Source organism: Mytilus californianus, unplaced genomic scaffold (genome assembly GCF_021869535.1).
Source record: "Mytilus californianus isolate M0D057914Y unplaced genomic scaffold, xbMytCali1.0.p SCAF_4, whole genome shotgun sequence".
Lineage (NCBI taxonomy): Eukaryota > Metazoa > Mollusca > Bivalvia > Mytilida > Mytilidae > Mytilus > Mytilus californianus.
The window spans coordinates 41,356,880-41,379,430 of NW_026262690.1; the positions used below are offsets into that span (position 1 = coordinate 41,356,880).

General features: G+C 33.4%; 1 protein-coding gene across 4 annotated transcripts in view; it reads left to right on the forward strand.

Annotated features, from left to right (window-relative positions):
• The first annotated feature begins 4,369 nt into the window (after positions 1 to 4,369).
• The window catches only part of LOC127738063 (uncharacterized), a 258,109-nt gene continuing 239,927 nt past the window's right edge, over positions 4,370 to 22,551 (forward strand). The window contains exons 1-2 of one of the 4 annotated variants that reach the window (XM_052249144.1): positions 4,370 to 6,686; positions 16,877 to 17,039. In XM_052249144.1, coding sequence (XP_052105104.1) covers positions 6,663 to 6,686; positions 16,877 to 17,039 — 187 coding nt within the window. In that variant the 5' untranslated portion in view covers positions 4,370 to 6,662. The remainder of the gene's footprint in view (positions 6,687 to 16,876; positions 17,040 to 22,551) is intronic. The other 3 variants (XM_052249145.1, XM_052249142.1, XM_052249143.1) reach the window with 3 other exon arrangements.

Here is a 22,551-nt window from a genome sequence, read left to right on the forward strand (position 1 = left end):
ACGGAGTACGGAAGTATGAATGAATGACCAGTTGGGCACTCAGGACTCTTCAGTAGGCAGTATAGATGGTTAAAAAAGTGTTACAAAACCACCAAAAATCATATTGCAGGTAGCAATGTTTGGTATATTTCAATGGCGCTTCTTTTTTATTTGGATATCTGGATGCAAAATGTTTGATACAAATGTAAATAAAATGTTTTCATCTCCCTTTAACTACTTATGTTATGTGGATGCTGCGTCAGTAATCCTTGTGCTGACAATTTCAATGATCTTACCTTACAGTTGTTCATATCTAGATATGGTTGTCTGTTTATGAATCTCAATTTCACAAAGAATGCATTTGCATAACAATGAACTGAACTCAATGCAAAGAACTTTAATAATACAAGTCTCGTGACAGTTCTCATGAAGAAACTCAAACTATGCCTAGTAATTTATCAGATTCAACAAAAAGTGCAAGTTCTGTGAAATGCATTCCAAACTATCCTAATATAGGTGAACTTTCAAAAGAAGACATGATGAGAGACAATAATTTTAAACTTCAATTAATTCAGACAAAATTGCAATATGTTAATGATTTCCCTTTTCCTGCTTGGTAAATTTTAACTATAAAAAGATTAGAAAAGGGGGGGGGGGGTAATTATACATGTAATTTAGTAGTCTAAGAGCATACCCGTATGAATTAACTGGTCATGTACAATAATTATTTAACAATTTTTACTTAATCTAAGAAAAAACAACTATGATACAATTAAGTCATTATATCTAAACTCATTAGGAGTTTCAGAGCCAGGCAAAATAGAACAGTGCAGTCACTGAAGCAGACATGTACATGTCTGTCAATACAAAAATAAAAGTTTACTTGCATTTCATGCTTTTAATACCTTATCTAATGAAAGATTTATTTTCGAAAAGAACGTCAAACATACACTGACATAGACAAAAGGTGAAATATTATGTAAATAAGTTTTTATTATACCTAGAGTGGGGGTATATTGCATTCACTTTGTCCGTCTTTTGGTTTGTCCGTTCGTCCAAAAATATTTCCGTCATACTCTATCATGTATTTCGATAGGTTGCATTATTGCTTGTGTATACCAAATATCCTTTTCTTAACTTTCACACATATTATTATTTTGTTTATTCTGACCAATTTGATTTGTTCAGAAAGAGTCACATGTTCAACTGTATTTTCAAAGGTAGAATGAAAAGCGATTTTGCACAGTTATTTTTAAAATAGAAACCGTTTAGCAAGTCTATATGAGGGTATATCAGCTTCAAGAAGTATCCTCCGTCGATATACTTCTTTTAGGTCAACATATCCTCGTTACGACCGCATACAAAGGGTACAATTGTTCTATCATTTTCAATTTACATACAATTCTAAAGAAAATAAAACAGAGAAACTGTTGAGAAAAAATTATTTTGACATCAAAATGTTTTTTTTTATTTCCTTAATCCTCAGAGCTTCCAAAGCCCATACCCTCCCTGATCCCGTACCAGTGTGCTGCCCTGAACACATTGTTGGGTGCCTTAGGCAGGCTCGACAGCCCCTGCAGACCAATTCTGTGTTACACCACTAACAATGTCTGCCTCTAATAAATTTGTATTGTAATTTTTGTACCTATTAGTTGCTAGTCTCCTCATTTAAGCAAGGTTTAACAAATTGACAAATAATAAGATGACCATTTGATATTTTTGGGGGCCACAAGGATTTTTTGCGGATTGACTATTCATTTGCAGCTGTTGCTACGCACGCTTATTTTATTCAGTGGATACGATATTCTTTTTCAAATCCCCCCCCCCCCAAAAAAAAATCAAATGGCAACTCCCTTTATTTCAACTTTATACCTACATGTTCTACCTCTGTACCTTTGTCTTCGGGTCAAATCCTCCGGTCCCTTGTTTTTGTTGCTCTCAAGCAAATATAAGTTTAGCTTATACAGACCCCTCGTCTGGGAAATGTCCTACTATAGTGAGAATTTCTCCTCACGTAAGGTTCCAGTTCTCAATATTTAAATCCGACTTAAGACATATGAAAAGGCATTGAAGATCATTTAAAGACCATGCCGTCACAAGGTGTAAAGTTAAAAAATTTGCAACAAAAAAATCAGTTCAGCGATACAGTCCTAATTTAAATGTATGATTATGTGTTTCGTGTCAACCCCAATAACAAATTATGTTTTTAAATAAAACACTTCCGCCCTCCATAAGCCAATAAATATTCGTTTTGTGATAAATGTAGATACCGTCATTCGAATCGTCATGTGGGGTACCCCATTCCTACCCTAATTCAAAGACCTTGCCGTCACCAGGTCACTGTTGAGTCTGACAGCCAGACAGGTTATTACACTGGTCCACAGAGACCCAATTTCACGGACGGCTAGAAATATTTGCATATATACTGATTCTTACCTTTTCTTTGATGCAAAATATACAAAAGGAATGATAAAATGTCCAACTGAGAAACGATGACCCAATATTGGAAGAAAATAAACAGAGAACCCCACAACATTAACGGAGCTGAATTTCTGGATAATATGAATCCAACGTTCCAGAAATTTTCTCGTGTCCAACATACAGCAAAGGTGTAAAGTTTAGAATTTTGCAACAGACACATCAGTTCAGCGATACAGGCCTAATTTCTATGTAAGATTATGTGTTTCGTGTCAAACACCTGTAAAAAATCAAGTTTTCAAATAAAACACTACCGCCCGCCATTCGCCAGTAAATATTCTTTATAAAATTTTCAAAAAAGAACACTTCCGCCCGCCATAAGCCAGTTAATATTCGTATTGTAATAAATGTAGTTAACCGTCATTCGTCATGTGGGGTACCCCATTCCTATCCTCATTCAAAGACATTAACGTCACCAGGTCACTGTTAAGTCTGATAGCCAGACAGGTTATTACACTGGTCCACTGAGACCTAATTTTACTGACGGCTAGAAATGTTTGCATATATACTGATTCTTACCTTTTCTTTGATGCAAAATATTCAAATGAAGCGGTAAAATGTCCAGCTGAGAAACAATGACCCAATTTTTTGGACAAAAAAAAATAATAGAGAACTCCATAACATTTTGCTGAATTTCTGGATGATATAAATCTAACGTTCCGGAAATTTTCTCAGTTGCCCACATAAAATAAAGGTGTTAAGTTAAAAATTTTGCAACAAAAACATCAATTCAGCGATACAGGACTTATTTATATGTATTATAATTTGTTTCGTCTTAACCCTAATAATAAAGGTAAATGCGGTTTAATCATATGACTTTTAAAAAGTATGACACACATATGATATTCGTATTATCAATATCCGGGTATGTTATTAACAAAACATGGGATTACTAAATATGACATTCTTTACAATAATTTCATATGGCAGTAAGTTAAATTTCAGGGTTTCTGAATACTGATATTCTTTTATTTTACCGCTGAGAGTCAAACGGACTTCCATCATTATCATTATAATAAAATCAGTGATTTATCAAAATTGTCTGGGAAAAGGTGTTCTCCGGGATTTTTTTTATCAAGCGCTGTGTATTTTAACTTATCACATGACATTTCAAAATATCGAATATCAGTTCAATGCTTATATATCTAGATAAATGCATTGTTATGATATTGTAACTATCATATTTATTTAGTTGGCCTAATTTGTTTTGTGTGGCCTTATAATATGTTTACATAATATTTGTACTTGTTTACAAAATGATATTGTAACTGTGCAGTTTAGAAATCACTGGAACAATCATAGAGACTGACGGAATGATTAGAACTTTCTATTTGACTTACATAAGGATTCCAGAATGACCATAATAAAAGATGCGTAATTTAAACTTCTAACATTGTTCTAGAAGTTTCCGTTCTACAATTTTCTAGGATCCTTTCCAAAGTGTTCTAGAGATTTCCGTGACAACTATATATATATATATAGACACTAAAGTTAAACTTTCAGACATAGATATTGATATTCTCAGAAGTTCTCTCAATTGGATTGACACTTTTATTTACGAACAATATCATACTAGATTGTGACCTATTGGACTTAATATTCTGTTTAGATTCCCGAGAAGAATTCCGGATAAAGAAAAGACAAAAGATCGGACATATATTTTGACAGTTAAGTTGACATTTCAATTTGTGTAATACTTCTTGTAAACTTGTGTATAATAAATCTTGTTAAATTTTATCACTGATTTGTGTCTTTTGTTGGCTACAATTTAAAGCATAACTAATTTGGTAATTATTGATTTTAATACCGTTCATACGATGACGAACTATGTAGAAGTGCTGAAGAATGAGTGCATATGAAACTTGTCTTATAAAAGCTTTTTACTTATATCAACGGTATAGAAATGTGATGAAACACACAGATAAAACAAATCGGAATTTTGTGTTTAATATTGGACAAATAAAATTCTTCTGAGCATTTCAATATCGGACAAGAAAACAGAAATCTCATAGGAAGCCATTGTATCTCAACAAATTTTATGTGATCGAAATGACAACTTTAAAAGTTGATAATTTCCAGTTAAGTTATAAAATAAAGATATGGACTAGAATCAATAAATACTTGTAATGGCCATAAACTCGATATATCTGGTCCTCTGCTAAAAACTCTTCAAGTTGTTCACCGTTCACGATGTCAAGGTGATCAGCGGAACTATATTTGTAAAGAAACGATGGACAAGAGTAATGGGGAAGTGGGGGTACGTTCTCGATGATTAAGGTCTCTAATACAATTAGGGATTGACTCATCAGATCGGCACAAACAGACACACGCCTTATAAATACATGACACTAAGGAAAAACCCAAGAATACTACATTGTAAAGTATTCAAGTATTCACTGGAAGCCTGTTAAATGCTCTATTTCAACTTTTTTCAATGATTAAAATATCGATTAGTATATACCTATCGGCATTAAATTACTGACTTCATTGTCAGTTTGGGTATAGCATGACCTTAAAAAATCCAAAACAAAATAATAGTCAAATTGGGTTTATTTTGAAACTGTTTTGGCTTGTTTGACCAACATCAAACACAAACTTCCAATTTGTTTTCTCTGTGTGTTTTAGCACATTTCTATCCCGTTGATATAATTAAAACCTTTATTAGACAAGTCTAATAAGCACTTCCAAATAGTTTGTCAGTGTAGGAACGGTATTAAAAATCATCAATTAATCATACTGTATTATCTCAGCAGCATGAAGTTTAGTAAATAGAAAGGCAACTGCTGGGGAAGTAAATTCGTTCATAAAGTTCATTATTCAAACAAGTTAAGATTTTTGTTAAATAACATTATGTCTTTCATATTTCATATGCATCTACCACTGATACAATGAAAATAAAACAACACAAATTTAACTTCCGAATCATTATTCTTAATATACAATTTGAAAAGATTTGGCATTTTAGTTTACTGGTGTTAGAAATTTGAAAAATGATCTGTTTGAAATTATGAAGACAAGATAAAATATAATAAAAAAAAGTAACCCACAAAAGGAATTTAGAAACTGTTTTGTCTTTCAATACGATATTATTTAATCAAACTGAGACACCAATTTGTATTATATTGTAACTGTAATGAAAACATGTATACGAATTGTCTCCAACATTGTCAGTTTATGCTATGGTATTTTTTTGTATTCTTGTCTAACGTATTGCTAATGTGCTTTGTTGATATGCCTTTTTGTTTTTCTTTGTTGACATATTTGTTTGTTTTATAGTAATTAAGATTGTAACACAATGTTGACTGCTGTACCTCTATTTTTGACATTTGTACCTATTGTGTCTGTTTGTTTTGTTCACACATTTTTGTCAATATAATGGAATTTTATGCAACTGTCATACAAGTGAGAGGTTTAGCTAGCTATAAAACCAAGTTTAATCCACCATTTTCTACATAAGAAAATGCCTGTACCAAGTCAGAAATATGACAGTTGTTATCCATTCGTTTGATATGTTTGAGCTTTTGATTTTGCCATTTGCTTAGGGACTTTCCGTTTAGAGTTTTCCTCGGAGTTCGGTATTTTTGTTATTTTACTTTTTATTTTAGTTTTACCGTTTCAACAAAAAGATCAGTTTAGCAATACAGGACTTATTTATATGTATGATTATGTGTTTCGTGTCAACCCCTATAACAAATCAAGTGTTCAAATAAAACACTTCCGCCCAACAAGAGCCAGTAAATATTCTTTTCGTAATAAATGTAGTTAACTATAATGAAGATAAGTGCGGTTTAATCATATGACTTTAAAAAGTGTGACACACATATTGTGTATCCCTCATTGTATGCTTATTTTCTTTATTCGTATTATCAATATCCGGGTATGTTATTAACAAATAATGGGAGTACTAAATGTGACATTCTGTACAATAATTTCATATTGCAGTAAGTTAAGTTTTATGGTTTCTGAATACTGATATTCATTTATTTTACCGCTGAGAGTCAAACAGACTACCATCATTATCACAAAAGGAATTTAGAAACTGTTTTTGTCTTTCAATACGATATGTTATTTAATCAAACTGAGACACCAATGTGTATGGTGTTGTAATTGTAATGAAAACATGTATACGAATTGTCTCCAACATTGTCAGTTTACTATAGTTTTACCGTTTCTCTTTCAGAGACATTTAATTGAATACGCATACGATGAAGTGGATAATCATTCTTCTGGTGAGACGCATATTTTACTTTCAAATTTTCTCTTTTTTACAATTATGTTGATGATATTTAGGGGTGAATTCAGTAAATAATTTCCCATTGACTTCAATGCAAACCTAGTTCTTGCATTAAATTTATATCTGGTTTACCTTTAGAAATCAGAAGCTTTCATGTATCATTCATTTAAGTACAAATGTATCCCCAACTTTTGAAATAATATCAAAACATAGGGTCATACGGCGTTTTTGAACAATTCAAACACTGTAGATTCGCCCCTTATTCTTATACTGACCCCATTACTTTTCAACCCTGTACTAAAAAAATAAGTGCAGTCAACATTCATTTTTTAAACCTAGTTTTGATCTACCGTATCAAAAATATTTATTAGGAGCATTATCTACCAATCAGTGGAGCACAGGGCTTCACGATCAGCGTTATGTAGAAAGCTCTCCCCTTAATGGGCAATCCTTGATGGGGTATAGTTATTTACTGAGTTTACCTTTTACTCGCTTCCTCTTCTGTCATTTTATATCTGTCCATCATTCTCTTGACTGCCTGCCATGAGGTGACATCAGATGTCCATCACCAAACTGCTCTACAAAATAATGTAGCAGGGTGTCCTTTCAAATACACTTTATGTGCTGAGTTGTCACCGTCAACTACACCAGCACATAGTTTCTTTAAAATTCCACACAATGCTGACTTTACACTAGCTATACCATTACATAGGGAGATCGAGGTATGTTGTTGTTTTGCTAAATAGGATTGATAACAGTTCCATGCAGCCTCTGTCTAAATAATAATGAACTTATGTTTTCCTCTTCATATTGATTATAACATGAATCTACAACTTGTTCTATCACGTGCTGCTTCAGAACAGTAAATCCCTCTCACTGTCTTCTTCATTTACTATTCTCTTCTCTTTGCATCTTCAAAGACTACAATGAACTGAAGATCTTGATCAGAGATTGATGGACCAAACATTTGTCATTGGTTGCCACAACTTTATGTTCAATACATGGCTTGATATCCTGCAAAGGGTCTACAACACATTCAATTGTCTTTTCTGTTGAAGTTTTAAAATAATACAAAGGTACACATATACTGAGGAAATAAACAATAAATGCAAAAGAGATACATAAATCTGTTTACATGTTAGAAATGTACAATGTATATTAAATGAAGACCTAAAAACATCAACTGTTGTCTGTCTTTCTGCCAGAAAACATCTTTTACTCAATATCTTTTTTGTGATCTACCTCTGTACACAATACAGTTAATTTAATCTTTTTTTTTATCATAGGGACACAATGGGTTACAAAAAACTTTTAAGAACAAATAAGGTCTTTTACTCTAATTGTATGCATGTGCAACCTACAGGGCATTAAAATGAACGAGTGAATATATTGGATCATGATTTAAAAATGGAAATGATTTTGCAATTTAAGAGATTTGTTTATGGTGCGTGAGACACAGATAAAATAAAGTTTGTGTTATCTATGTGGTACTCATTAAAGACTGATTGTGCATATATGTATTGATAAACCATCCTCATTATGTAGATAATAGTTACCAAAGTCCGCGAACATAAACATTCATATTTAACTTTTGCGAGTTATATATACTACTAGAACACACCGCGACATCGCGGGTCCGTGACTGAATTAAAATACTTTTAGTATTCGTATTGTCATCTGATAAAGTCATACCGATTATAAGGTGCACAGTTTTCTCTGCTTTCAAAATCTTTCTGCTTGAACCCGTCCTGGTTTTCTTACTACAACATGTACAACTGGAATCCAAGTATGACCTTATAGGTTTCCCGTTCGTTGCTATGGTATTTTTTTAGTTTCAGGGGTGACCTTATCCCTTATTTTGTATATAATTTCTTTTATATTTATATTTTGCATTTTTTATATTTTGAGGACGAGTGAATCAGGTGAGTGTATGTGTTCGTATGTTTTATTGCATTGTACTTATTGTTTTTAGGGAATGTTATCTTTCTAGCAGTAAGACCCGTCACGGCCAGGCTGTGAAAATGGGTATGCAAATGCTCACATTAAAGCTGTACCGATACAGTGTGTTAAGTGTCCTTATTTACACCATACCTCATGGTGGTGCTCTTATCAAGGGAGGGAGATACCGAACATACAAACATACCGGAAACTCAATGTTACATATATAATTGGTATCGGTATCGGATTCGACACGGAACTTGTTAATTTTTGGTAATATTAATTATCGGGAAAACAAAAGGGCCTGGAATGGTGAAATTTTTAATCAACCCCATTGTCATATATTATTTATATATGAAGTTGAATTCTTTAATTCGTCGTTTTAACGTCATGCCGGCTAACAAATTGGGACTCATTATTTTAGTATTATAGATATCGATTCATTGTTTATATTTTTGTTAATATTCTGTGTTTCCCAAAATTTATTGGGCATTTCTTCTGTTCAACTAGGATGCTAAATTTACTTCGGATTCTTTCAAAGCCAAAGCTAAGAATTAAGTTTTGTATATTTATAGTCAACTAAATACACAAAATAACATAGAATCTAAGAATAAAAAATAGACACCTGTTTATAACACTTGTACTAAGAATAACAATTGGTTGATTAATTAATTGAACAATATCTAAATATAACATTAATCAAAAATCGAAATAAAATTGAGAATGGAAACGGGAAATGTGTCAAAGAGAAAACAACCTTGCCAAAGAGCAGAAAACAGCCGAAGGTAGAAATATATTAAAAAAAGTCTCTTCGTCTTATTCTTAATTGCCATTAGAAATTAAGTTGCATATATTTAAACTTTGGGCATAACTTATCGAAGATAAGGTTATAGGGCTATCCTAAGTGACACCACACTCCAAGTAACTAGATGCTTTTAGTATTGGAGCGTGAAATTTTAGAGAGCATCCAATTCTTGGAGTGTGATAAAACACAGACAACGAGGGAGGGCGGGACGGGGGAAAACAAAATAGTAGTCGAGAGTTCTTATTCTAACGAACATGAAGTTCACTAAACCAACAAACAAATGCTATCTCAAAGAGAGGAAGATTCAACCTCCATCCTTAGATCGACTGCATCTCGAAATATGATTTAAATCTAAAGGTCTCGTGACTTCTCGTGAGATGTCGCTTAGGATATAGGGCTATCCTAAGTAACACCACACTCCAAGTAACTAGATGCTTTTAGTATTGGAGCGTGAAATTTCAGTTCGCATATCCTTACTCTCAAGATTGTTACCATTGAAGCAAACCCCTACCCGTCCATCATACCTTATCAACTATTAATCCCAAAACTCACAAAAACAAAAAAACCCAAACTAACCAAGACTAATTCTTTTAATATATGTGAAAGACAAAACCATGAAATTTATAGTCGTTTTCTTCGTAAACTGGTAATCATTATATGCCGTATTGTCTGATAATTGTCTCATTGCCAATTACTCCACATTTATTGTTATCAGTAAGTAAATAAATACAATATTAACAAATACAAATTTATTCATATATATACAAATATTCGGTAAACGTTAAATACAAATACACTGAAAACTTTTTTCATACAAATAACACTTGAAAAAATGAGAAGTTAGAGAAATGATGAAGGCAATTTGGTTGTGTCACCCACTTCGTCAAATACTCTCTTAGCTGTTTGAGGTGAACGAGCAATTTCCTTAAATAGGGAACCTACAGAGTTCTCTACAAAATTGTTTATCCTAGAGTATCTATCATAACTTTTTTGGCTAAATCAAAAATACTATTTTCTGCTACTTCTTCTGCGCGGGGAACTGAAAATGGAGGTAGGAGAACTCTTCCTCTGTAATCCACTCAAACTTCTTCGTTTTCTTTAAAATCAATACGGCTAGGGTCAAATAATGACCATTTCCCATTCAGATAATTCAAATTTCATTTTTTTTTGGATTATAACCCTAAAATGAAAAAATTACAGAGAAAAAATTCCCCGACCTCCATTCCGCGTGACTAAAAATAAGCCACTAAGGATTAGATTCTACGGAAGCCGATAAGGGCCATTAAAAAAAAAAAAAAAATATGTGGTAATTACGACATAGCATGTCGTAATTTCGACATAACATGTCGTTATAACGACATTGCTATGTCGTAATTTCGACATAACATGTCGTTATTACGACATCACTATGTCGTAGTAACGACATCGCTATATATATATGAGAATATGTATTATGATTGCCAAGAGACTTAATGACACAAAAATTAACAACTATAGGTCATCATAATGCCCTCAATAATGAGAAAAGCCCCCGCATAGTCAGCTATAAAAGAGGGACGAAAGATACCTGAGGGAGAGTCCCCGACATGACAGCTGTTTAATAATTTAATCAAACGAGTGAAAATAACGGTTTTAATGATGTACAAACAAAGACCGAAAAACGAATATGTAACACAGCAACAAATGACAACCACTGACCGCTATGTGATAATAACGGCAACCTTATAGTTTAACTTTTCACTTTTTAATGCGATAGGCATTTCAAAATGGTTGTCAGTAAAGGCAAAGTTTGTAGCGGAAACAAATTCATCTTTTTTTTTTTTTAGAATAATGAACACTATATGCAATCAAGCTTAATTAAAGTTATTCACTTGCACCTCAGACTTGCACATACTAGAACTTTATTTATAATCAAGTCAAATGAGACCCAGTTGAATAGGGGAGTAATTCAAGCTCCTTGGAGCCTCTAATTATGGTTGGCATGTACAGATTTGTGTAAATTATGAAGTCCTGCATTTCCATTGCAGGTTCTGAATAAGATGAATTTTAAGCTTTTCCCAATAAAGACTATGTTAAACTTTGGACTAGTGCTCAGACCCACGGATCACTGTACCTTCATTTGTACACACTTGAATTTTAATGTACAGTTACTACTGAGGCTTGATGCAAATTATTACTGCATTGCTATTGTTGGTTCTTAATGAGATTCTTCAAGCGTCCTCCCCATTGAAGCCCTATTAAAACTTTGTACCCCAAGTTCTGTTAACCACTGTTCCCCAGGGCAACTATTCCTACAAACTTAAGGGGAGGGTTAGGATCCCGCTAACATGTTTAACCCCGCCACATTCTTTATGTATGTGTATGTCCCAAGTCTTTAATTTACATATTTGTTTTTCGTTTATTTTTGTACATAAAATAGGCAGCTAGTTTTTCTCGTTTGAATTGTATTACATTTGTCATTTCAGGGTCTTTTATAGCTGACTATGCAGTATGGGCTGTGATCATTGTTGAAGGCCGTACGGTGACTTTAATTGTAAATTTCTGTGTCATTTGGTTTCTTGTTGAGAGTTGCGTTTTTGAACAAACCAGCGTATGCCAAGGCCTTGATAACCTCTGTAGGCCCCAAATAAGACGAAAAAAACATCAAAATTGGAGAGAAAACTGAAAATAAATGGTTTCTAACCTCAGGGATATTAACCCTTGGCTATCTTAGATTTAATGCAATCAGTATGCATCAGCATCAGGGTACAGCTCATTTGCATATCATTTGCATATTTTTACAAATACTCGAAATTTAGACAATTTCTGATAACAATTCAGCATGCCAAGGGTTAATATCCCTGAGGTTAGAAACCATTTATTTTCAGTTTTCTCTCCAATTTTGATGTTTTTTCGTCTTATTTGGGGCCTACAGAGGTTATCAAGGCTTTGGGATACGCTGGTTTGTTCAAAAACGCAACTCTCCACAAGAAACCAAATGACACAGAAATTAACAATTATAGGTCACCGTACGGCCTTCAACAATGATCACAGCCCATACCGCATAGTCAGCTATAAAAGGCCCCGAAATGACAAATGTAATACAATTCAAACCAGAAAAACTAGCGGCCTATTTTATGTACAAAAATAAACGAAAAACAAATATGTAAATTAAAGACTTGGGACAGACACATACATTAAGAATGTGGCGGGGTTAAACATGTTAGCGGGATCCCAACCCTCCCTCTAAGTTTGTAGGAATAGTTGTCCTGGGGAACAGTGGTTAAAAGAACTTGGGGTACAAAGTTTTAATAGGGCTTCAATGGGGAGGACGCTTGAAGAATCTCATTAAGAACCAACAATAGCAATGCAGTTATAATTTGCATCAAGCCTCAGTAGTACAATAAGATTCAAGTGTGTACAAATGAAGGTACAGAGATCCGTGGGTCTGAGCACTAGTCCAAAGTTTAACATAGTCTTTATTGGGAAAAGCTTAAAATTCATCTTATTCAGAACCTGCAATGCCAAACATAATTAGAGGCTCCAGGGAGCTTGAATTGCTCCCCTATTCAACTGGGTCTCATTTGACTTGATTATAAATAAAGTTCTAGTATGTGCAAGTCTGAGGTGCTAGTGAATAACTTTAATTAAGCTTGATTGCATAAAGTGTTCAATATTCTCAAAAAAAAATGAATTTGTTTACGATACAAACTTTGCCTTTACTGGCGACCATTTTGAAATTCATATCGCTTCAAAAAGTGGAAAGTTTAACTATAAGGTTGCCGTTATTATCAGATAGCGGTCAGGAGTTCGTAATTCAGTGGTTGTCATTTGTTGCTGTGTTACATATTCGTTTTTCAGTCTTTGTTTGTACATTATTAAAACCGTTATTTTCACTCGTTTGAATTAAATTGTTAAACAGCTGTCATTTCGGGGACTCTCCCTCAGGTATCTTTCGTCCCTCTTTTATAGCTGACTATGCGGGGGCTTTTCTCATTATTGAGGGCATTATGATGACCTATAGTTGTTTATTTCTGTGTCATTTAGTCTCTTGGCAATCATAATACATATTCTTTTATATATATAGCGATGTCGTTATTACGACATAGCTATGTCGTAATTACGACATAGTGATGTCGTAATTACGACTTGTTATGTCGAAATTACGACATAGCGATGTCGTTATAACGACATGTTATGTCGAAATTACGACATAGTGATGTCGTAATTACGACTTGTTATGTCGAAATTACGACATAGCGATGTCGTTATAACGACATGTTATGTCGAAATTACTACATAGTGATGTCGTTATTACGACATGTTATGTCGTAATTACGACATGTTATGTCGTAGTTACGACATAAATTTTTTTTTTGAATGGCCCTTATCGGCTTCCGTAAGATTCCAATGGAATGAAAGCCAGAAAACTTTGAAACTTTACGAAATTTTAACGGAAAAACTTTCAGGTAATCCAGAAAAAACTTAATGCAAACATTTTAACTACTCCTTCTTCAACTTCGGTCACGAGTTCACGTGATGACCATTCTCCTTACAGAAGAAACAAGCGCCCTTAGTTCTCCTTTGGAATCTAGGGCGAAAACCTGGGTTTCGCATCATACTTGAATCACTGAAAGGTGGAGCAGCGGGACCATGTACCGGGAAAACCATTACCATAACCTACAGGATTACCATAACCTACAGGGAACGGATTATAAGGGAACGCTGGACAAGGATATGGAAAAGCTGATGGACCCGACACACTTTGAATAGGCATTTGGTTACAACCCTTGCTATCAACCTTCTCTTCAGTTTTCTCATTTTTCCTAGCATTCTTTTGCCATTCAGCAATAGTAGCTGAAATCTTTTTATCTTCTGAAGAACCAAGCAATTTTAAACACAAATTAGAAATGACATCAAGATTTTCAAATTGTCTACAAGCCTGCAAGGCCTTACTAAAGAAATCACCCTCTGGGTGACTTGCTTTATTAGCACACTCAACCAAAAACTCTAATGCAGCTATAAGAACGCTTGGTGGCGTCAACTTTGGCCTCCCGACCAAAGCTCTAACACTTTTTAATGCTTCTGTAACTTTATCCGAAATTTGCTGATTTTTCAAATTGTCAAAAACTGTTTTCCATTTTCCGAAGTCTTCCCTCAAGATCAAAACTAGTTTTAGTGGAGTTAGAAATACTAACCGGGGTTTTTGGAATTTGTGGCCCCTGGACACCAGCCATTGGTGTAACAGGTCTAGTAGTAGATGCAGCAGATCTCGATGCACCTGAAAGATTCATATCAAATTTTACATTCTACTAACTAAGATAACTAATAATTATACCAATATTAAACACTAAAAGCTAATAATCTTACAATTATTACCCAATATATTGCATTTCGGCTAAGTGTACTCCATTGACATAAAGATTATTTTTGTGAGCATGAAATTTTCCCAATTTTCATTTCAATCAACTCTGATGAGAATTTACTATTCAAAATATTGATTATCTGCCAACCTTTTAAAATAAATTTGCGTACAAACTCAAAATATCAAGTGCACTACAATGTAGTTTCTCAGTAAACATCTTTCTACAAGTTCGAAATCGTTTAAAAATAGTAAAACATACAATTTGGTTATGATAAATTAAGAAGTACACAAAAACGTACTAGACAGAAAAACTTCTGACTTTTTTTCGTCAAATCGATTGCAGGTTTTGTTACATGCACATCTACCCTATATGCCTTTAATTTTATAAGTTATTGACATTGATCCAATCATTTCAATACCACCCGTCACGTGACACTTGTCAAAGTATACCGATAGCACCTATTATCAAAATTGATAATAATTACCTCAAATAAAATAAAATAACATGTTCTATATGGAGCCCACAAACGAGAGGCTGAATTCGTTTTATAAAAATTAAGAATAGGTGGTAGTTATTCTTCTATCTAAATACCGCAAAACAAAAATAAAACTCATTCATGAACATCATTAGCTATCGAGCGCACCTTAAATTTAACAACAAACTTGCGTAATTACCTTTACACTTTATAAATGTTTCACAGAAAGTTCACCTGTTCAATCAATGCAATAAAATCAATATTGACCTATCTAGGTCAATCAACTGACGAAACATGTTTATTCATTGTGACTGAAATATGCTAAATAGGTAAACTTCTCAAATCGTACACATCATATAGCATATCAAATGTTATATCTTCAAATCACATAATAAAATCATAATTCATCCTGACTAAATAGGGAATAAATAAAGAGAAAAACCTTAAACGCACGGACGAAGTAAAAGGCGGAAAACCGGCGAAACAGGTACCTCATCTCAGTAAAAAATTCTCTAAAATTATAAAGGATTTCAACTAAATAAAATCAACCAGCCGATTACATATAACCAAAAATCACCCCTTGTTTCGAAGAATATGACGACATCGTCAAAAACAATCAATGAAAATTAGACGATAATCCTTAAATTAAACACGACAAACTAAGTTCGCTCTCTTAAGTAAAGAGACCACTATGATAAAATTAATCTATATGACCAGCATCCTATAATCAAAAGACAACACATGTCTGTTCTCAAATAAAAAAGGATCACCATCCTAAATAACAAGACAACAAATGTGCGTTCAAATAAATAGGACACCGTCCTTAAAAAATTCCGACGGACGACACCATCCGTTCCCACAACAGAATAAAACAAATAAAAATGCAGACCATCTGCTAAATAGACCACCGTCCTTTAAAAAATTCCGACGGACGACACCATCCGTTCCCATAACAGAATAACATAAATAAACAATGCAGACCATCTGCTAGGACCACTGTCCTTTTAAAAAAAATTCCGACGGACGACACCATCCGTTCCCATAACAGAATAACATAAATAAACAATGCAGACCATCTGCTAGGACCACTGTCCTTTTAAAAAATTCCGACGGACGACACCATCCGTTCCCATAACAGAATTAAATAAATGAAAATGCAGACGACACCATCTGCCTAAAATTATATTAACCATACAAATAAAATAAAATATACTTACATTGAACCGATAAATGAACTCGGATATCTTTCGTATATAAAATAAAGCACGTTTTGCACGAGCCCGGGAAAATAGCTTTAAAGGGAGGACAGAGGCACGTCTGTCCTCGATGACTGCAGCTCGAAATATGATTTAAATCTAAAGGTCTCGTGACTTCTCGTGAGATGTCGCTTAGGATATCGATTTACTTGTTGTCACAGTGGCTAACTGCATAGCCACATTATAAACATGCTAATGGTGTTTTGCCTAATGCAGAATTTTTGTCTAAATCCATAGTTTCATGTTTTGAGATATTGCATAGGCATTTTGGCGATTTAGTATTTGCTCTCAACTCTTTATTTCACCTGCTGTTGTAAACAAACACGGTGTGCAATTTGTGAATACTGTTTTTTTTTCTTTCGACAGACTGTGGTTTACTATGTTAACTGTGAGTGTCCCTCGCCTGCGTTGAACACGTCTTATGCAACACAGAAATGCCCCGATGATCCTAGATCGTATCATTGTCTATGGGACGGCCTTAATGATGCATATATTGAAATTTGTGTACCTCCAGAGTATTACACACCAGGTAAATTTGATTGCTTTTGTTTATGAACAGAATAGAAAATTATCATTTCAGACTGTTCGCTAATAATTTAAGAAATTGTTGCAGGACTAGGAATAAGAATATCGTGTTTATGCACGTATCCAAGTTCGCGTGACTGTTTTGGTGATAAGCACACGATCTATATTTCATAATACACAGGATTGTTAAAACTTGCAACCAATTGTACGTTTATGGAATCTCCTCCCTGAGAATACTAAAAATAGTTTTTGAGCGGGAGCTTTCAGGAATTGTGTCCAGTTTCGGGTAACTAAACCGTCAAATCATTATTACATTGGTAAGCGATTAGGTCAAATTTATCACTCAGGGCTTCGTTTGCAATGCAGTTCTCTAAATCAGCATTCTTTTGTAAAAAAACATAGTGGCCTCACCCCTTTGTTTATGTGGTGTTATAGAAACAACAGCGCATTACTTCTTGCACTGCCCCCGATGTCACATCACACATGAACAGCACTTCTGTAACATCAGATTCATACATTTCTTATCAGACGAAATTTTGCTATACGGTTCAACGGAATTCAGCTACATACAAAACATCAAAATATTCTTGGCAGTTCAAACATTCATTACCAGTTGCAAACGATTTGTCATATGATTACAAACATCTTGTTCAACAGGACTACAGTGAATATGTATATCTAACATTATGCACTTTACTATTGTATTTCTGATGTATCTGATTGTTTTTTCTCTTCTTGTGTTCACAACCCTATTGTATGTTTTGTTTGTTTTCCATTTAGTGTAACATTATTTAATTTTATACATCCTACTTCTTGAGTATTACACATATGTATGTTCTTATTTGTATTAGGAAACGGATAAATATGAGTTAACAGCATGTTTCCGGATCCTATTAATTTTTCAGTTGTATATTATTGTCAAATTGTGTTCATTATTTAACTTGAATTTGATTAATAAAATATGTTTACACTAATTGAAAAAAATGTTTCATTACATTCTATGTGTACTATTGAAATATATATCTACTGCACATATATACGCATCCATTTCGTAAAACCTGCGAAAAAATATATTTCATCGATACGTTTTCATCTGACGTCGCCCAGACGTGTTTTAAAATGTTTTGCTTGTTCAGCCAATAAGCCACAAGCAGTAAAATAAAATCGCAAAGTACAAAATGCTACATTTGACGTAAATATACGATACATATTTAAACAAAGTCACGTACACATTTATCATGAGGCGAAATAAATATACTTTGCTCGTATATATTTAAATTGTATAACAATATAAAATAAGGAGATGTGGTATGATTGACAATGAGACAACTATCCACCAAAGTTCAAATGAAGTAGATGTAAGCATTTATAGACAACCGTACAGCCTTCAACAATGAGAAAACCCCATACCGTATAGTCGGCTATAAAGGCCCTGACAAGAAAAATATGAAACAATTCAATGGAGAAAACTAACGGCCTAATTTATAACAAAACAATTTACGAATAACAAATATGACAGACATGAACCAACGACAACCACTGAACTACAAGCTCCTGACTGAATAATATGGCGGGGTTAAACATGTTTGCTGGCGACAAACCTCCCCTAACCTGGAACAGTGGTGAAACAGTACAATATAAGAACCAACTATTAAATCAGTTGAAAAGGGCTTAACTTGTCAGATCGATACAGAACAGAAAGCGTCTAACAAAAAGACAGACCGGAAGTGACAGGGAATTTATACATTCCTCACAACGAAAAAGACATAAAGTGCTTGGTATTACTATAAATTTTCACTTCTTCGTACTATGAACATCAAAATTATTTTTTTTGTAAAAATATTTCCATTCTCTATTTGAACTGTACACGTATACCTAACAACACAATCATTTTCATTTACCTGTGTTTAGAGTAATTGCAAATGGCTGATATTTTTGTTCAAGCATATTGTTTTTCTTAAAATTGTTTATCATTTCACAGCGGTATAACATGTTACTTTAATTATTCTTCCCTTAGTTTATTTATTTTGTATTTACATTGTATCATATATCGAATTTATTTGTTCAGTTTATGTTCACTGGTGTTAATATGTCTTTTGATTGAGTTAAGCCATTTCAATTGATATTTTATAGTGTGTCTTTCTACGTTGTGATGTTACATTATTGTTTTAGATAAGGGTGAAGGTTTGGTACCATTAAAACGTTTAAACCCGCTGCAATTGTTTGCACCTGTCATAAGTCAGGAATCTGATGTTCAGTAGTTGTCGTTTGTTGATGTGGTTCATAAGTGTTTCTCGTTTCTCGTTTTTTATATTAGATTAGACCGTTGGTTTTCCCGTTTGAATGGTTTTACACTAGTAATTTTTGGGGCCCTTTATAGCTTGCTGTTCGGTGTGAGCCAAGGCTCCGTGTTGAAGACCGCACTTTGACCTATAATGGTTTACTTTTATAAATTTTGACTTGGATGGAGAGTTGTCTCATTGGCACTCATAACACATCTTCTTATATCTATATAAAGTACAGATCGAAGAGTACTCGCACTTACTGACAGCTAGTTCAAACAATAACAACTAATAAAAAAAAGGATGTATCTAAGACTAAATTAACAATCAGTACACATCCAACATCCAGTGGATTTAATGTAAATACGTCATTAATAGTCAGAGAAAAACATTATCTTGTGTAAGGCCAAAATATAGGTATCGACGGATTGTAGAACCATGAATGTGCACATTTTGATAGATTAAAATACGACGGAAAATTGTGCATGTCGTAGTCAAATTTAAATTGAAGGATTGGTCCATTGATTTTTACGTTAACGCCTATAAAAACACACGCAATTATTCATATAACAACAGTTAGACCAAAACGTACCCCATGATCTAGGGTACTTAGGAGGGGGTCAACATTTCCTGCTCTACATGTGACATTGGTCTTAGTTGCTCATATCAAGAAAAATATGAAAATGTAATTTTTCAAATAGTTCAGTGTAACCTTTAGACATAAATTCCGCCATGCATGTGGACAAAGGAGACGAGGGATAAAAATATCGAGGAGACATCAATTAAACGAAACAAAAAAGGCAGAAAAGATATGGCCTGAAAAATAAGCCAATATCTTAACAATATGTCAATATTGTCACCTATATGAATCGATGTGCCGATAAACTTCTTATGAAGCTCTTAAGGTATTCCCAAATTCGTGTTTTACCTTCCTTTATTTTATTATTTTTGTGTATTTAGGTCCCTTAAGGTGTAATACCACCAAATCATAGTACGTCACATCCGGTTGCATACGAAAATAGGTCGAAAAAAAATATTCCCTTGAATTTGACAGTTGTAGGTAATTGATCCTACATTTCATTGCAGTAAAACATTTCTGGGTCATAAACATATATCTTGGGTATTTCAAAGCACCATTATTTTTTTATTTGGGGTTTCTATAGAATATTTTGGAAACTTGAGGTTACATGGTTACTAAAGCTTGTATACAGGTTAAAAAAGGGGGAAAATTTGATTGGTTAACTTCCAGTGATGGTTATTTTCTTATATGCAATGAAATGTTATGTGAAATTTTTTCTATAGTACTGGACAGGATCAAACTTTACTCATGCCAAGTATTTCTTTATTTGAAACAAAGATAAATTCTGTACAATTTTTTGAAAAGTGCAAATTTAACAAAGACTAATAGGGGAAAATCAATGGTGGTATTACACCTAATATGGGAAGCTGAACATGCACCTTTGACCTTGTGAGTACTCTCATGTGTTAAAATTTCTTGCTATTTAAGTGAAATATTACTAATAATGAAATATTCTGAGTGGATTGAGTCTCCAAAACACATTTTATGAGAAAATTTCCTTGAAATAGGACTTTACCATGAATATTAGTTGACAGAATAAGCCATACTTAGAGTTTTGGGGAGCTTTTTCTCCTTTTTTCTTATATTCTGCTATACTAGAAAATTTTTCCTAAGAAATACTTTAATAAATATATAGTTTTAAGTAAATGAAATTATTTTTAAAGCAGTAACAACAAATTATTCACCAAAAGAGAAGCTTTTTATGTCCCTCTCTTGAACGCGGCGTAAATTTAAGTTTTACGTAAGGACTTATTGAAACCTCCTTGGAGACAGTAAACTTTTATACGGATAGTTCATTCAGCTTAAATACTTCAATTAATCATTTATTATAACATTTCTATCATAAATGAGTGAAAGTTACCCCAAAATTTTTATTTATTGGCCTATAAAGTAGAAATTTTGAGGAAATGAGAGGTATAAATGGACCAAAAGAGACCTTATAAGGAAGACAAAGAGGTCCATTGGTAGTATTTATCATCCTAAAGTCATCTTTTGTATCATATTCAACTGTTTGTAGGCAGATGAGATAAATATTTGATCATTTATTGGTCCACACTATATTCTATCATGATGCGGCTTGGTTTGGATTTTTCGAAGAAATTTAGCTCGAATCGCTGCAGATGTCGTCTTACATTATACTAGATTTTTCTCAAACTATTGAACTGATTATGACAAAACTTGACAGGAATGCTTGAAATAACCAGTATAACAAAGGAAAAAAGTCACATTAAGTTTATTTAACAAAAAAGTCTTCTTTAGGTGTAATACCACCAAATCATAGTACGTCACATCCGGTTGCATACGAAAATAGGTCGAAAAAAAATATTCCCTTGAATTTGACAGTTGTAGGTAATTGATCCTACATTTCATTGCAGTAAAACATTTCTGGGTCATAAACATATATCTTGGGTATTTCAAAGCACCATTATTTTTTTATTTGGGGTTTCTATAGAATATTTTGGAAACTTGAGGTTACATGGTTACTAAAGCTTGTATACAGGTTAAAAAAGGGGGAAAATTTGATTGGTTAACTTCCAGTGATGGTTATTTTCTTATATGCAATGAAATGTTATGTGAAATTTTTTCTATAGTACTGGACAGGATCAAACTTTACTCATGCCAAGTATTTCTTTATTTGAAACAAAGATAAATTCTGTACAATTTTTTGAAAAGTGCAAATTTAACAAAGACTAATAGGGGAAAATCAATGGTGGTATTACACCTTAACAAACAAAAATTAATAATTGATAAGGAACAGGGAAGCAAAAAACTGTTGTAGTAGCTTCACATAGTAAATTAAAAATGTTGAAAAAAAGCTTGTTGTGTCTCCACAACATTTATTCCGCCTATTATTTATAAGTCACAAGATGTAAGGTTCATAAAATTATTTCCTTCAATTCTCGTTTTATATAGATATAACACGGCCATATTTTAGTTGAAATTAGTAAAATTCAAAACAGCTAGTAGACGTCTGTATGACATATAAGATAAACAACTCAATCAAACCATAAAATGCATCTTTAGGTCAACATAGATTACATAAAATCATTAAAAAGAAATGTCCATGCATATCTTCTCGCAGTCTTGCCATCGAGCAAGGCAATTATTAATACGTTAACAGAGATTGTAAAATGTTCAAAATATGAACTGATGAA